The sequence below is a fragment of the Crocodylus porosus genome, unplaced genomic scaffold (genome assembly GCF_001723895.1).
Source record: "Crocodylus porosus isolate Cpor-Errol unplaced genomic scaffold, CroPor_comp1, whole genome shotgun sequence".
NCBI lineage: Eukaryota > Metazoa > Chordata > Crocodylia > Crocodylidae > Crocodylus > Crocodylus porosus.
In genome coordinates this window covers 151,640-168,262 of record NW_017728886.1, presented here as the reverse complement: position 1 = coordinate 168,262, position 16,623 = coordinate 151,640, and the positions used below count along the sequence as shown (strand labels likewise).

General features: G+C 66.9%; 1 protein-coding gene across 1 annotated transcript in view; it reads left to right on the top strand.

Annotated features, from left to right (window-relative positions):
• Positions 1–16,623, top strand: part of LOC109305642 (arf-GAP with GTPase, ANK repeat and PH domain-containing protein 3-like) — a 71,838-nt gene that overhangs the window by 27,626 nt on the left and 27,589 nt on the right. The window contains exons 9-11 of the mRNA XM_019528656.1: positions 1,766–1,858; positions 6,716–6,820; positions 10,016–10,184. Coding sequence (XP_019384201.1) covers positions 1,766–1,858; positions 6,716–6,820; positions 10,016–10,184 — 367 coding nt within the window. The remainder of the gene's footprint in view (positions 1–1,765; positions 1,859–6,715; positions 6,821–10,015; positions 10,185–16,623) is intronic.

Genomic DNA, 16,623 nt, shown 5'->3' with positions numbered 1-16,623 from the left:
TGCGCGCGGGGCAGGGGACCCCGGGTCTCTTTGCAGAGGGGGCGGCCGGCAACGTGTCCCCAGAGAGCGCCGGCCCCAGGGGTGGGTGTGCAGGGCCCCTGCGAGGGGCCTGGCATGGGGCCGGGGCACCGAGCCCTGTGCCCTGGGTCCGAGCGGCACACACGGTCTCTTCCGTTTCCTCCCTCCCTCCCTCCTGCTGCGCTCTGCTCCGAGCCGTGCCCGCTCCCCGTGCGCGCAGGCCCCGAGCTCCGGACCAGGACGGGTGCGCGTCTCGGTGGCCGTCAGGCGGAGACAGACTCCTGTTCGCGGCGAAGGCTGCGTCCCGACGCCCTAGCTAGCCCGGAGCGCCTGCCCCATGCTGAGCCTGCTGCTGCCTCCGGTCCGCCCGCGGCCGCTGTCTGTCTGTGTCTCCGGCGCCCGCCGGCAGCCGCGTGTCCGGGTTCTGAGTCTAACTTGCCAAACTCTTTATTCTTTCGATATTTGCAGATATGTGCCACTGTTTCCAACTTTTCATCAACAAAAAGGCCTTTCCAACTCCTTCCAAATTAGAAGATCCAGGTGGTTACACGCGGCACCTCTGTACAAATTCTCTCACTTTTCATTGCCTCTCCAGGGCCGGATAAGGGATGGGCACTGGGATTGATCTAAGATTAAAGGCTCGCCCGCCCTCCAGCCAGCATGGGCCCCCCTCCCGGAGACACGCAGGAGCCTTTTAAGCCCCCCCCAATGTAAAGTCTAGGAAGCGCGGAGACGGCCTGCGCCTGCACTTTAAGCTGGGACATTTCCGGGCCTGCCGGATGCTGCCTAGGCACTTTCCGCGCTCCGGGGATGCCGGGCGACGACCCTCGCGGGATGGAAAGACCTGCAGAGCTGCCGGGACCAGGCGACGGCCGCGAGCGGAGCTGGAGGGGCCGAGGGACGCTTTGCTGCCTTAGCGCCTGCTGCTCGCACTCCGGCCCCCTCCTCCCTCCTGCATTTCCTGCCGCTGCATGGACTCCTGCTCCTCCTCTCCTCCTCCTCCTCGCGCAGAGCAGCCATCTGTGTCTCTCTAATTCTCCTCTCTTTCAACCTCCTTGTTCGGTCTGGACCCCCAAAGCCAGCGGCTCGGTGCCCCGGGCGCATGGGGCGGACCCTGCGGGGCGGCGTGGGAGGCCAGAGGGGCCGGCCCCGCGCCGCCCCCCCGCCATTGTTGTGACCCTGAATGTATTGATTGTGCTCCATGCCGTGTATGACTTGGTATTTCCCTCTGTCTGATGCACTTTGACCGAGTTCTGCTCGACAGACTGCATAGTTCATATTGTATTTATTGGAGTTTGCTCTCACCGCCGCCGGGGACCGGCCGGTTTTGCTCTTGGCTCTCTAGACGTGTGATCGGTATTTATTGTCCATGCTCTTTTGTAAGGGGTGGGTCTCTCCACCCAGTGACCTGTGCTACTTTGTATGGTGCAAGTGTGTTCACGGAATAAACCTGTTGGATTAGTAGCGGTGTCCGTTCCTTTCACTGCCTGAGCCCCCTGCTTCCATCCGTGCTGCCCTGCATCCCATGCCATCCTGTCTGTGTCGCCGCGTCCTGTGTGCCCCGGGCGGGCGGACGGGCTGGGCCGGGGGCGCGGGGGGCCGGCTCGCCGTGGTATCCTTAGAGGGGAGGGGGAAGACGACGGCTTCCCCCAGCCCCGGGGGTGCGTGCCGGCACCGGAGCGGCGGGGTTGCATGTTCCCTCTGCCCCGGCCCAGCCTCTAATGCACCCGTGTCTCTTCTCTTCCAGTCTCGAAAGGGCGCCGACCCGGAGCGGGACAAGAAGGTGCCGGAGTGCAAGGCGGACAGCATCGGCAGCGGGCGCGCCATCCCCATCAAGCAGGTGCGCCGCAGCGGGGCCCTGGGGTGGGGACCTGGAGCCAGCCGGGGGCGCGGGGGTCGGTGAGGGACGCGGGAGCGGGGCCATCGTGTGTTTCCATGCAAGTGTCGCTGTCGCCGGCTCTGCGGGGCAGGCATGCCTGCCTGCGCACATGTACTTGTCAGCTTGCTGGCGTGCGTGTGTGCAAGTCCCGGCGTGCGGGCGGGCGGCTGCATGGGGGTGGCCCTGCGCTGCTGGCAGGGCGCTCCCCAGCAGAGGGCAGCAGCGTGCTGCTGCAGCCGTGCAGCCTGCGCCCGCCAGGCGAGGAGGCCCCCCCGGTCCTGGGGGCACAGCGGCAGCAGGGGTGGCCCCACGATCCCCTGCCCGGGCCCTCTCCTCTGGCTGCCGCTTGCAGGAGGGGTGAGACGGGCTGCAGCTGCCCCTGCGCTGGATCGCGCCCCGCAGCTCCTCTGGGCTGGCTTGGCTGCAGGGCAGGGCTGGGGGTCTCGGCAGGCGCGGACAGGCCAGCTGCATGCACCTGCCGTGCCCCTTCCTCAGTCACTGCCCTGCCCCGGACCCAGAGCCTGGGCTGGGGGTGATTCGTGGCAGGGCGCAGAGCCGGTGCCTTCAGCCCTGTGTGGACACCAGGCAGCCGGGGAAGGGGAGGCCCTGAGACAGCTCCTGCTAGCCCGGAGATGTCTCCCAGTCCCCGGGCCCTTTGCCACGCCTGGCGACCTGGGGTTGCTTTTCCAGCTCTTGTCCATTGCTGGGAACCCCCTTGGTGCCCCCTGGCAGCGTCCCCTCCTCCCTGACGCCAGGCCCGGGTAGGGCAGGGCGGGTACCCCGGCAGCTCCGCTCGGGGCCTCACGTGGAGCCGTGCCCCGGAGAGGGGTGTCTAGGTGCTCGGGACCGTGCGCTCGGTGCAGGTGGGGAGGCGGCAGTGCCAGCGGCTGCATGCGCAGGCGCACTCCCTTTCCCCAGGCCCCTGGACCCGCTTTGCTCCCTGCGGGGGGTCGCATCCTGCCCGCGTCCTGTGGCCATGCTCCAGCGCAGCTGCAGCATTGGGCCAGCGCCTGCGCACGGCTGGAAGTGGGGAGCGTGCTGCCTCCGGCTGCCTGTCCCAGCCCGGTGCTGCCAGGGACCTGCTTCTCGTCTCTCTCGAGCCCCAGGCGGAGGCTTGAAACGGAGGCTCCCGGTGCTGTAGGAACCTACCTGGGCCCAAGCCGGTCCCTCCGGCCCCTGCCCTGGGCACCTGGTGCCTTGCGTCCTCCCGGCAGGGCCTGCAGCCGGCTGGGTGTGCAGCGGGAGAGCTGCTCCGTGCCTCAGAGAACTGGGTTAATTGGGCCGGGAGGCTGGGCTGGCCGTTGCTAGGAGCCGGCTCCTCGTCGTGCACGCGCTGGATCCTTCTGCGCCGGCTGCTGCGGTGTGCACGGCCAGCCCGGCATCCCCGGGCCCCTGGCCCTGCTCGGCTTGGGCCGCGCGCTCCAGCGGGGCCCAGCGCGGGCGGCTCCTCCTCGGTGGGAGCTGGGATCATGCTGGGAGCTTAGATTACATTTAAATTGCCATTTGCATTTTCCAATCAATACGCGACTTTACAATTAAGTTTGGTGTTAAAATTCTTCACGAAAAGTGAGTGGAAGGGAGATTTGTGGAGCAAACGAGTCCTTTGGGGGCCATCGCCGCTCCCTGCTTCATTACGCTGCATATTGCTGCTGCTGCTGCTTTTACTGTGCGCTGCCACGATCCAAGCGCCGCGCACAGCGATGGCGCGCGGGCCAGCCAGCGCGGGGAGGGGAGGGGAGGGTGGCTGGCGAGGCCCCGGCGGGGGAGTTGCTGCAGGACGCAGGGGTGGTCAGGGCCGGTGCAGGGTCCGCGGGGCACAGCCCTCGCGTGGCGTCGGCGCAGGGCCGGAGCAGGAACCAGGCTCCTGGCTCGGTGGCACCGCAGCCTTTTTCTGGCGGCTCCATGTCGCTGCTGCATCTCGCCGGCGCCTCGTTCCTCTCCCTTCTTTCTCTCCTGTCTGCCTGTGTCTTGCGGCCATTTGTGCTCCAGGTTTCGGGGACAGGGAGCAGTTGCACCCCCTGCCTTGGACCACCGGGCCTGACCCCAGCCCCAAGACACAGGGCCCTCGTGTACCCCCCATGCCAGCATCGCCAAGACTGGCAGAGCACCCCCTCCCCGAGAGACCCAACCTGCCGCTCTGCACTGGGCGAGAGGAAGGTGCTGGAAAGGCATCCTGCCCCAGGGACTGATGCCGCTCGTTAGAGACCATCCTCAGGGGATCTCCTGGCCCCTCTTGGAGGAGCTCAAGCTGCCGCGGCCTCTGCTGCAGGCAGGTTTCCCGGACCGCGAGTCGCCCCTGCCACTCTTTTCTGAACCCTCTGCAATTGCTCCACGTCCTTCCTGAAGAGCAGGAGCCAGAACCGGACCCAGCGCCCAGCAAGGGGCTCTCCAGGACCATGCTGGCTCCCTGAAGCTTCCCTGCTTGCACGGTTGCAGGTGCCACGCCGGGCGCTCGGGGTCTGGCTGCGCCCCATGTCCTCTAGGTCCCCGTCCCCCCGTCAGTCTGGCCCGTGTCCTTGGGGCCTGGAGCCAAGGAGGCCCCTAGCCACATCGTCCCAGCCTGGTCCGTGGGACTGAGCCATCCCCCCAGGAGTCACGGTCGTGCTCGTCAGGTGTGCACGTCTCCCAGGTCATGCCTAGACAGCGGAGGCTGCTGGGCCATGGGCTTGGCCTTGTAAAACCCTGCTAGAAAGACCTCAGACACCTCTTTGCTAGTTGTACCACCTCTGCCTTTTAACCGGTCTTTTGTCAGTTGATGGCTATCTGCTGTGAAAGTTGCCTGGTAGTAACAAAAATTTCTTGCCTGGGGCTCCGGCCGCTTTGCCATAAATCACAGTCTCACCAGACATGCTAGTGGACTTCGCCGACAGGATCTGTTTCCCGTGAACCCCATTGACAGGCATGATTTATGCTATCGTCCTTTGCTCTTTACCCATGGCTTCCTGCATTGGCTTGTCCATGGTTTTACCTGGTGTTGATGTTAGGCTACTTGGTATGTCACTACCTGAGTCATCCCTTTTTCCTTTTTAAATATTTGCCTAATATGAGCTGCTTTGCCATTCTCAGGTCCTCAGCCAGTTCTTTTACAACTCTTGAGTGCGATGACCTGATCCTGTGGATCAGCAAATGTGTGGCTTTAGCAGCTGCAGGCTGACATCCTCCCTTGTTACGGGGAGCACAGGACATGCTTCCTCCTCCCTGTACGCTGTGAACACAACGTCCTGCTGCTTCCCCAGTGGGGCACAGAAATGTCTGTTGACATCTCTGGCTCTCTGCGGTGCCACGGGAGGAAGCGCCGGAGCCCAGGCTGTGCGTAGGAGCCGTCGGGCTTGGGCTGTGGGCTGTGGGAGCTTGGTCACCTGCCAGGTCTGTCACAAACGCAGCTGTCCCCCGACTCCGCTCTCCATCGCTCTTGTCCCTGGTTCTGTCCTTGCTTTTCTCCCCACCAGCCTGCAAGTGCCCAGCCCAGCATCCCTCCCCCAGCCCATTACCCTGCCCTGGCGCTCTGCTCTTCCTGCACTGCAGGGCTGTGCCACGGCGGGGTGTCAGGGCTGAGAGCAGGGCTCTGGGGGCAGAGTCTGGGCTCGGCGGGCTGGGGGGAGCGGGGCTCTGGCTGGGGAGCAGCGAGTGATGAGCGGGGCCATGGGGTGGAAAGCGGGATGTGGGGAGCAGGACTCTGGGGCAGGGGCCGGGGGTGGGGAGTAGGGCTCCGGGGTTTGGAGCAGGGCAGTGGGGTTTTGGGGGAATGGGGCTCTGGGGCGGGGAGCAGGGCTCAGCGTTGGGCTGTGGGCAGGGAGCAGGGGGTTGGTAGCGGGGCTCTCGTGGGAGCAGGGCTCGGGACGGGTGCAGGGCTCTTTCTGCACATCTGAGCCATGGGCTGGCAGATGTGGAGCCCCGCATAGTTGGGCTCGGTGCTCAGCGACGTTTCGTAGCCCTGCTTGGCCCTGGCAGTCCCCCACATCCTGGGGAGCTGCTGGGATCCAGCCAGGGAGGCTAGGGGGGCTGGTTCGGTCGCGCCCCCTCTCCGGACCGACCTGGCCAAGCTCCTGGTGGGACACGGGAGGTGCCAGGTGGCTTTGGGAGCCCGGCTGGGCTGGCTGCCTCATCCCCCTCCCACTGCTCCTGGCTCCTGTGCCCGCACCCCAGCCCCTCACCCAGAGCCCCTGCGCTCTCTGCCCCCTGGTCCTCTGGCCACGTGTGACCACGGTGCCTCCACGCGGTGCCCCTGTGCTGCCCCATCGTGGGGCCCGTTCGCCTGCTGCGGTGGGGCATGGGTGCTGGGGTCAGCCAGCGTGTGCCGCCGGGGCATGCGGAGGGCAGCGCTGCTGCAGGTGGAGGCCGATCTGCGGCGGGATGCATGCGGCCCACGTGCACGTGGAGCCGCTCGGAGTGGTGGGGGGCATGGGGGCGGCTGGCTCCGTGCAGCATGGCGGAGCGGAGGTGTTACCTCGAGGTTGGGCAGGGAGAGGGAACAAATCTTGGAGCTGTCCAGGTATCGGGGCCCCTCCTGTGAGCCCCAAAATATGGACATCCCCTGGCCAGTGCCTCTTCCCTAACCCTCCCCTCTGCCCGGCAAGCAGAGGCTGGGCTGCCGGCTCCTGCCTCCTCTGCCCCTGCCGTGGCAAGGGCCGGAGGGAGCAGGGCTGGGAGGGCATGCGATGGCTGCCGGCTCATGCTGGGCAGCTAGCAGGGCCTGGGAGCCTGGCAGGATCCAGGGCTGCTGGAGCCTCACCCTTGCCCCTCTCCCCTCTCCCTGCGGCTGCGCTGGGCACCGGGGGTCCCGGCCCGGCGGGCACTGACGCAGCTCCTCTCCCGCAGGGCATCCTTCTGAAGCGCAGCGGCAAGTCCCTCAACAAGGAATGGAAGAAGAAGTACGTGACGCTGTGCGACAACGGGCTGCTCACCTACCACCCCAGCCTGCACGTGAGTGCCGCCCGGGCTTGCAGGGCAGAGGGAGCCCCCCGAGTGGGTGTGGGTGCAAACCGCCTGGCCCCAGCAGATGCAACGCTGCAGCCTCCGTGCAGCGTGTGCTGGCCCCTGCCTTCCCCGGGTGGGCTGCTCCTTGGGGCCATGGACACCTCCTCTGGTGCTGGCTGTGCCCCAGCGAGGAGCAGGGGCGAGAAGCAGGGTGCAACGAGGTGCCCGGTCGCTGGGTGTTGGGAGGCAGTGCCGGGCGGCTGTGTGGGACCTGCCGCTGCGTGGCTCTCCGCTGCGTGGCTCAGGCGCACAGCTGCCGGCCCCATCCATCTCTGTCGCCGACCCACTGCGGGGCTAATGGCTTTTCCCCGCTCCCTCTCGCACACAGCGTGCGGTGGGGATGGCATGCACCTGTGGCATCGTGGAGCGCGGCGTCCTCCGGACGGAGGGGATCACGGCTGCCGGGTGGGGGAGGCCGGCTCGGCCGAGCACGGGGCACGGGCAGGCACGCTTTCCGAGTTGGGGCCTGGCATTGCATTGCTGCCCGGGGCTTTGCTCCCGCCCGCAGCCCCCCGTGCTGCTCTGAGCTCTGTCGCCTCTGCCCGGGCGTGCTCCCCTGCTCCCGGCATCCTGGGCCCTGCCACCCTCCTCCCAGCCCGTGCCCAGTCCCCTTCACGCTCCCCACCTCCCTGCCCAAGCCTGTGAGTGCTTGAGCAGCTGCCAGGCTTTTATTACATGCTGTAAAAAAGCCAGAGACCCCGGGGGGAGGCACCCGGGCGCAAGGAGCCGCGGCCAGCCCTCATCACCTCTGGCACCGGCGGTGCGGGGGCGCCCGGTGCTACTGAGCAGCCGGTAGAGGCGATGCCCAGGGCAGCAGCACCTGTGGGGTGGGCTGGGGTCACCTGCCTGGCAGGGACGGCTGGCCACGGAGCACGTGGCAGGGATGTCCATCTCGGGACAGGGTCCTGTCCCATCACCAGGTGTCTGGCAGGCCGGGGAGCCGCACGTGGCCCCGGCGCTCCCTTACTTGCTCCTACCACCACATGTCCTCCAGCTACTCGCAGCCCACGGCCCAGCTCCGCAGCGGGGGCAGAGCTGAGCCCTCCTCGTACTCCCAGGCCGTGCCCCAGCTGCGAGGCGGAGGTGTCTCGCCACAGCCTCTGCGTCGCCGTGGCCTGTCCCCTGCACCCCAGGCTGCCCCCCACCTGGGGCGGGGGTGGCGGCACCGCGCTGCGAGGCTGAGCCTCCCTGCGGTGGGGCTGAGGCATTTCTGTGGCTTCCCGGGGATTTGCTGCTCCCCGTCTGCCAGGACTGTCCCTCGGTCGTGGCGACGGGCTCCGTGGGGCACGTGCGCGGTGACACGCGAGTCGAGGTGCCTGCGAGCTGGCGCAGGCCTGCAGGGAGCTGCCACGGCCCTGTGGCTGCACCGCTCTGCGCCCCTGGCAGCTGGGCCTGCAGATCGGGCAAGTCGCGGCTCGGGGCTTCCCCTGGGACCCATGCTCAGCAGATGGGATGCCCAAGGCCGGAGCCTGGCTGCAGCCGTGCCCCACGGGCCAAATCCCAGCATGGCCTCTCCTCCCTCCGTGGGTGCCCAACGGCGTCGATGCCGTGCAGAAAGTGAGGCCCGTGCGCTCTGACGCCGCGGCCCTGGCCCCAGCGCTCCTGGGGCCCCGCATGCTGCTCGGCCCGGCTCCGGCGAGCCACGCGGCGCTGCGCAGAGCCAGGAAGGCAGCGTCTCCCATTTTGCAGCCAGTGGAGCCATTCACACAATCACCTTCTGTTAATTCTATCTGCAACATCAATTAAATTGTTTGTAGAAACTAATTGAATGTGGCTTAATCACACATCTTAATAGCTTTCCACGCTTTGAACTCGTTGTTAATTCCAGTAATAAAATGAAATGAGAGAACTGGCTGGGTAATTAGCGAGGAGGCTTGGGAAGAAATTGCTGTTTTATAGCATGTAATAAAAGCCGCGCGCTGGTGACCGCTCTCTCCGGCAGGCAGCCGGCTAGTGCGCCGATTGTGCTGAGCTAGGGAAAATCCTCCCGGCCCTCTGCGATTCCCCGCCCGGGGGTTTCTCCTGGCTCCCCCTCAGCCTGGCCGCGGCCCCGCTGGGGACGCTGGGTCGCCAGGCCGGTGCCTGGGGTGCGCACGGGGCACGGGCGGCGTTGTGTCCTGCTCAGGCCGCCCTGCCGGACGCTGCGTCCCGCCCCAGGATCGGTCTCCCCTTGACCCCCGGCATCTCAGCCTGTGGGAGGTGCGGAGGGAGCGCGGGGCTCAGGCTGCGCCCGGGGCTCGGAGGGGAGCCCGGCTGCCCCGAGCGCCCCGGGTCGGGGACGTGCTGCCCCGCACCTCCCCACCTGCTGCTCCCAGCCCGGGGCCCGGAAGAGCCGCGGCCGTGGCCTGGGAGCGGGGCGGGCCGCCACGGCCCGTGGCGGCGCTGATCTGCTCTGTGACCTGCTTGTGAACTGGAGCAGACCCGAGCTCCGCCGGGGAGAGACTGCAGCTGCAGCTTCCTCCGGGCCAGCTGCCGCTCGGCTGCGGGGGAGCTGCGCGGGCGTGGGGGCCCCGAACAGGGACCGGACCCCCGCCCGAGCTCCCAGGGGACCCCCTTGCCCTCTGGGAACCCGTGCCTGGAGCCACGAAAAGCCCTGCCCAGAGCAGCTCTGCCTGCCCTTCCCTGGTCCCAGGGGCTGCTGCACCCTCGCCTCGAGGTGCCTCCGTCCCAGACGGACGCTGATGGCGGGGGGGTGGCGGAGACCCCGCAGGGCACGGGGGCTGCAGCCTGCACTGACCTCCTTGGCTTCGAGGCGGATATTTGCGCCTGCTGCGGCCAGGTCCCAGCAGCGGGGGGTGAACAGCTGGAACCCCTCCCGCCCTGGTCCCCGGGGCCAGACCCCACTGGCCGTAAGCTGGGAGAGGGGCGCCCAGCCCCTGCCAGCCGGGACCCCCCATCTCTGTTCTGGTCCAGCCGGGGTCTCACAGGAGCACCGGTTCTGACCCCTCCCTAAAGGCTCCTCCGGGGTTAGGGAGCGGCACTGGGGTCAGGAGATGGGCGCTGGGGCTGGCCTGCAGCCTCCCACCCCTCGGCCCCAGCCCAGCAGCTGCAGGGAGGGCAGGAGGAGGCTGTGTGCCTCCGGGGCAGTGCAGGCAGGGGAGGGTCCCGTGCCGCGTCCTGACCGCGCTGCTTGTGCTGCAGGATTACATGCAGAACGTCCACGGCAAGGAGATCGACCTGCTGAGAACGACCGTGAAGGTGCCGGGCAAGCGGCTCCCGAGGGCGACTACGGCCACGGCCCCCAGCGCCAGCCCCAAGACCAACGGGCTCGCCAAGGAGCGGAGCAGCACGCAGTTCCCGGGGAACACTGGTAAGACCAGCGGCCACGGCCACGGCGGGCACCCACGCTCCCCCTGCACGCTGCCTGTGCCCTGTCTAGCCGCGCGGGCCGCTGACACGGTGCACGAGGGGCCTGGTGCTCCCTGCCTGAGACCCCACTGTGTTTTATGCACGGGGGGCTGAGTTTGTTCTGCTGATGGGTAGCGCCAGGCAAGGTTAGTCCCGGGGTGGGTGGGGGAGGCCTGGGCGCTGCGCGCCTGCGGGCACACGGCTGCACGTGCTGGAGGAGCAGGTGCATCGCTCACTGCTGCAAGGCCCGAGGCGCCGTCTGGGCTGGGTGGTGCGGGGCTGGAGGGCAGGGGTCAAGGACGGGCTGCAGTGTCCGCACTGCCGAGGAGGTGGGCTGCGCAAGTTCATTAGCAGTCGCTCGGGGCATGGCATTGTACGTTGCTCCATGCTTGGGCATCGTGCCTTGTTGCCGTCCAGGCAGAGGGGTCAGCAAGGCCGGGGCAGGTCAGTCCGCCTCCTTCCCTTGCCTTCTGGCGCCAGCTCTGCCGCTTTAGGGCCTCGGTTTTAATGCCCCGGTCTGGAAAATGGTTTCCGTCTGTTGCGAAGAGGTGCAGGGACTGGCTGCGCCAGGGAGATGAGCACCGTCAGAGCGGCTGGAGCTGCCTGAGGCGGGATGCACGCTGGCATGCACCTCCTGCACTCGGGGCTGGGCCGGACACGGCTGGGGCCTGCGACCCCGGGAGTGTCTGAGCTGCCAGGGGCATGAAGCCTCTCCAAAATCCTGCTCTGTGGCAGGGAGCGGGGTGCAAGGGGCTTTTCCGACAGGTGGTTTGTTAATCTGTCGGTGCTCGTTTCAGAGGGGCGAGAAGAGGCAGTTTCTTAGGGTTTCGCTGAGCTGCCTCGGGGCTGGGTGGGGAGCGGGCTGTGAAGACGCAGGATTGTGGGGGCTGCGGAGCAAAGGGGGCTGAGCCCTGCCGCACGTGTACAGCCGGGGGCTGGGTGAGAGCTCTGACTCGCTTGTGTTTGCTCCCAACAAACCCTGGAGCCCCGGGGGCTGCCTGCGCCGCTCCGACGCCTAGAAAAGGGTACCGGGCATTGCACCGGGCAAAGGGAACGGAGGGCCAGAGAGCCCGGTGCCGGCCCTGGACAGGAGGGTGGAGCAGCTAATGTGGGATCCTGTCAGCGTGTCTGTCCACGTGACTCCGGTGGAGCTTGTCCCATTGCACCAGCCTTGGAGGGGGTGACCGCAGGCTCGCTGACCGGTCTGGCAGCACGCGCAGATGGGGAGAGCGCAGCTGATGCGTCTCCCGCGGCCCAGCCCCAGGCCGGCCGTTCCTAGGCCCAGCTCATCAGCATCCTCATCAGTGACCAGGCGACGCCAGAGCTTTGCTGGTGATGGTTTCAGATGGCGTGGGGGGGTAACCCGACAGCAGGTGCTTGGGGGGGCTGCAGCCAGGGCCCAGGAGAGGAACCAGCTCGAGGCTGTGGGAGCCCGGTCCACCCGCTTCTCTGGAGGAGGCCGGGAGGGGGCCCGTCGGTGCCGCCCGCGGGGGCCTCAGCGGGTGCAGACGACGGCATCCGCAGCCAGTCTCGAAAGTGCAGTTTCCTGCAGCGCGGGTGACGCTGTCGCAGCAGGCGCACAAGGCAGGGGCTCCACGCAGGCCAGGGTCTGCAGAGATGAGACCTCTCCCTGGTGCCTGCCCAGCCCAGGAGGAGCTCCCGGGCCTCCCTGCGTGGGTGGGGGAAGGTGACAGCCCCTCTGGCCCTGGGTGCTGGAGCCGAGCTCTTCCCTTCCTGGGACGGGATCGCTGCATCGACATCTGCTCGCCAGAACATGCGCGACTCGCCCAAGGCGATGTGTCATCAGGGCTGCATGGGTCAAGGGGGATTTGTCCCATGATGCACAGCTGTCCAGATGTGTTGTGTGCGTGCATATGTTCACACCTGTGTGCGCATGTTTCTCACCTTACTCTGGCACACTGGGGCCAAGGCACCGGGCGAGCTGGCCCAATCCTCCAAGGTGGTGAGGGTCTCCTGCCTCCTGGCTGAGGTCTGGGCTGGTGCCTGCTCCCGTGGCTGGACCTCACGTTGGGCAGAAGTCCCCCAAAACCAGATTTGGGCCTGGAGGGAAGCTCTGGGAGGACTTCTGGGAGCTTTCTGGAGCGCATGGGCCTCACTGTGCTTCCCCCTTGGACCTGTCAGGTACACTGGCATTGTGTCGCCATCCTCCTCCTTCATTTTGCAGCTTTCACGTTCTTCCAGCATCGTGGTTTTTTCCATGGAGTGAGACAGGGAAGAAAATCCAGGCAGGGACAAGACTCGCTGAGCCCAAGCGCCGGGTCTATTAACAGTTTTTAGATCTAATTAAATGCAAATAACTAGCATTAATGCCGCATTAAGGCTGAGCAATCAAGCCCTTAAAAGTCAGGAAATTCCCCAAGTGAAGGTGCCTGCCCCGCGTTACCTCCGCTGCTCTGCACTTCTTGCTGGTGTGTTAACCACAAGCTGCGCCGCCTGCCGGGGCCACGAACAGCTGGCGCGTCGGCATCGCGCTCCATGCCCAGGAAGATGGGGAGGGGTCCTCCACCCTCCCTCGTGCCCCGGCCGTGCCCTGGGCCGAGCCAAGCTGTGGGGGTGCCACCCAAGCTGCAGGGCCTGGTCTCTGATGAGGTGTAACCACAGCAAGCTGGCTCCACGTGGACCTGCAGTCAGTGGAACCCTGGGCAGGCCCGGCGTGGCCCCACGTGGCCGACAGACAAGCCCCCATGACATTTGAGACCCCGTCTGCACAGGACGTGTCCCCTGGAGCCAGGGAGCACCAGGACGCAGGTGCCCTGTGCAGTCACACTGCAGACCCCGGTCCTGGCTCCCACGACCGTGCTGGGGTCTCGTGGCCAAGCCCAGCCTCACCCCTTGAGGTTCCCATTCGCCTCCGTACTGCATCCCCGGCTAGGCCCGGCTCGGTGCTGCCCCCGAGGGCTGCAGCAACACCCCAGGCCTTTCCTGCTGGTGGCCCAGAGCTGAGGGCACAGCTGTCCCGTGCCCCCAGTGCGGGACGTGGCACAGAGATGTGCCTGGTTGGACATCTCTGGACCCGGCTTTTCCAAAGCGCCACCCCCACGGCAGGAGGAGACAGGAGCGCGGGACGTCGGAGCCCAGGGCACCGCGAGGGATGATCGGGAAGCGGCTGGTGGAGCCTGTGGGACCTGCCGGAGGCGCGCACAGACCTGGTGCCAAGGCCAGGGCAGAACCCAGCAGCGTCCCCGCTCCCCCCTCCCCACGTGCCACTGGGTGCAGGGCCCACCCCGGCCGCCACCAGAGCCCGGCCCAGCGCATGGGGTCGTGCCGCGCAGCCGGACCCCGGGGCGTGGGCCGCCTCCGGCTGGCGCTCCTGAACTGCAGGCGCCGCTTCCAATTAAGGCAAGTCTGAATGCAGCTTGCTCATTGAAAAGGGCTGGGCGGGTGCCCCGTGGCGCCACGTTGGCATGTCGGTAGGTCCCCAGCGCAGGTTCGTGTCCTCTGCATAAGGAAGTAGCTGGTAGCAGTGGAAAGCTGCTCTCCTCTGCATGGACCTGGTGTCGGCAGGTTTTGGAGCAGCGGAGGGATGATGAGATGGGGGATGCGGGTGCCAGGCAGGTCCAGGCTGCGCAGGGGCTGTACGCGCCGGTAGCAGCCCCGGCGTCACTGTCACCTTCTGCACCAAAGTCCCACCGCACTGAGCGGCTCCTCTGCTCCTGGCCTCCCCACCTGGCTCCCCGGCTCCAGCTCCTAGCCCCTCTCCCCTGCAGCTCCTGCCCCGTGCCCTGGCCCATCACCTTTCCCTCTCCCCCAGTCTTGCTCTCTGTGCTGCGGCCAGGTGGGTCCCTCCTTGCCCTCCAGCAAGGGGACCCCAGAGAGGGCAATGGAGAGGCTTCTTGCCAGGAAGAGCCCTTGCTCAGCCCCGGGGATGGCGGCTGTGCCCAGGAGGGAGCTGTGCGGGGCTCTGTGCCACCCTCTGCCACATCTCTGTGCCTGTGCAAGTGGGCACTCCAGGGCTGATTGCAGGCCTGGCTGACCGCATGGCCCTGACCCCAGGGTGACCCCTGCCACGGGTCAGTGCCTGTCCAGAGCCGAGAGGGGCTAGACGAGAGCACAGTTGTCACATCAGCAGGGTGAAGCTGCAGGGTCCGTCCCTGAGCGGGTGCTCTGCTTTGCTCCCCGTGCAGACGTCCAGTTTGTGCCGTGCAGATGCTGCAAGTCGGGCCCTGGCAATGCCCGCGGGACAGTCGGACTCCTCTCCGCGTGCAGCCTCCTGGTCCTGTCGTGGCGGGGTCCCGCCTGCCGCGCGCTGCCTGTGTCCCTGGTGTCCTGGCGTTCCCCAGCGCTTCTCGGCTGCATCAGCCGGTGGTGTGGGGGGTTCGCTTCTCACCCCCTTCCCAGACCACGTCCGCACCGACGCTGGGTCCAGGGGGTCGTTCTCCCAGCCCTTGGTCCTGTCTCAGCTGGTGCTGGGGCTGTGCCAGCACTTTGCCTTTGACTCTCGTTCTCTTGATGGTTTCTCAGGGAAAGCTGTCACAAAGGGACTTGGGAGTTTGCGTGAATGCTGATAAAACTCACAGGCTGCTAAGAGCATCTCCGAGCTCTTACTGTCTCCAGCACCTGGCAGCAGCTCTGGAGCACTCCTGTGAACTGGGGAAACTGGGAGGATTGGGAACAAGTGGATGGAGGGAGCCAGTGCTCAGACCAGGGCAGGGCACCTGCTCCAGGGGTCTGGACTGTCTCCTGCAGCAATGCACTGGGTTAATGGCCCAGATGGTGGCTGCTGGCTGGCGGTCTCGGCCTGATCCGTGGCCATGCTGGTGCCACGCAGCTTCTGTGGGCAGCCGCTGGAGCGAGGCGTGCCTGCCAGCCACGCCTGGGCTGCATCGTGGTGGGCACGTCCGGGCAGGAGGTCCCTGCGGATGGCTAGCGGCACCGAGCAGCAATGGCTTGGGCCAGATGCGCCCCGCGGGGTTTGTTGGGCAGCCGCAGAGGGGACAGGGCAGCAGCCCCGTGGCGAGAGACTCGGGCTTCGCTGGCCGCGCCAGGAGCTGTCGCTGGGAGGCGCAGCGCAGGAAACGGGTCTGGGCGCAGGAAGCGTCGGTGCCCAGTCGCCCCGGGGGGCCGTGACGCAGGGAGCCTGAGCGGAGGGACCTTGGTCCCTGCCCCCTGGCCGGACGCTCGTCTCTCCCTGCGCCCTCTCAGCCCTGGCGCCGAGTGCGAGAGCCCCTCTGCGCCAGCCAGCGGCATCCAGCTGCCAGCCCCTTCCCATCACGCCGCAGGCTTGGTGCTGCCCCGTGACCCGACCCCTTCCCCCATGGTCAGGAGGGCCTGCATTGTTCAGGCTCTTGTGGGCACGGCAGCAAGGGGGGGTGGCAGGCTTGGCGAGTGTGCCCGGCCCCCATGCGTGGGGGGAGTGTGGCAGGGCAGTGGTGCGTGGGGCTATCCCCCTTGGCCAGTGTGGCAGGAGCAGGCGCAGACCCGTGCCCAGGAGCAGGAGCCAGAGGCGTGCGTGAAACGAGGGGCCAGGCTGCTGGGGTGGGCATGAAGCATCACTGGAGACACGGCCCCGGGGGCTGTCCTGTCCCTGCACGTGGTGCGGCTTCCCAGGTCCCAGCCGGGGCAGGCACTGCAGTCCCGCGGGGGTCTGCCTGGGTGATCCGGCTTTCGTGTCGACAACAGCGACGCCGGCGTGCAGGGTGGGAGCAGAGCACGGGCTGCCGGGGTCCCCGGGGGAGAGTCAGCTGCTGCCCGGGGGTGCGGGTCCCCACTGGGGTGGCTCACAGCAGGCTCCGGGGGTACCGAGGAGGAGGGAGGGAGGAGATGTGTGGGGGGAAGAGGAGGCGGGGTAGGCTGTGGGAGATGCTGCTGGCAGGGAGAGGCAGGATGGTCCCTGCACTGCAGCGTGGACTGTGGGGCTGGGTGCTGCCCAGGCCCTCCCCATCCTCGCTGCAGAGCAGGCAGGCTGCCCTCCCCAGAGCCTCTGCAGCAAGGGGGGACTCCCTTGGCCCTTGGGAGGTCTGGGTCTCTTCCCCGCTGCATGCAGCACCTGTACCACGCAGAGTGCCCATGGCCAGGGTGCTGGCTGGGCTCTTGCAGGCGGTGACGCCCGGGCCCTGCAGCCCTGCCTCTCCGCAGCGCCGGCAGCTGAAGGTGCTGGAAAAGTTTCACAGTTGGTCGGTCGGAAGGGACCTGAGCAGATCATCTAGTCTGACCCCCTGCCATGGCAGGAAAGAGTACTGGGGTCAAACAACCCCAGCAAGGTGTTTGTCCAGCCCCCTCTTAAACACCCCCAGGGTAGGAGCCAGCACCACTTCTCTTGGAAGCTGGTCCCAGATGCTAGCCGCCCTGACCGTGAAGTCGCGCCTCCTGATGTCTAACCTAAACCTACCCTCTGCCAGCTTGTGACCGTTATTCCTGGTCACTCCTGGCGGTGCTCGGGG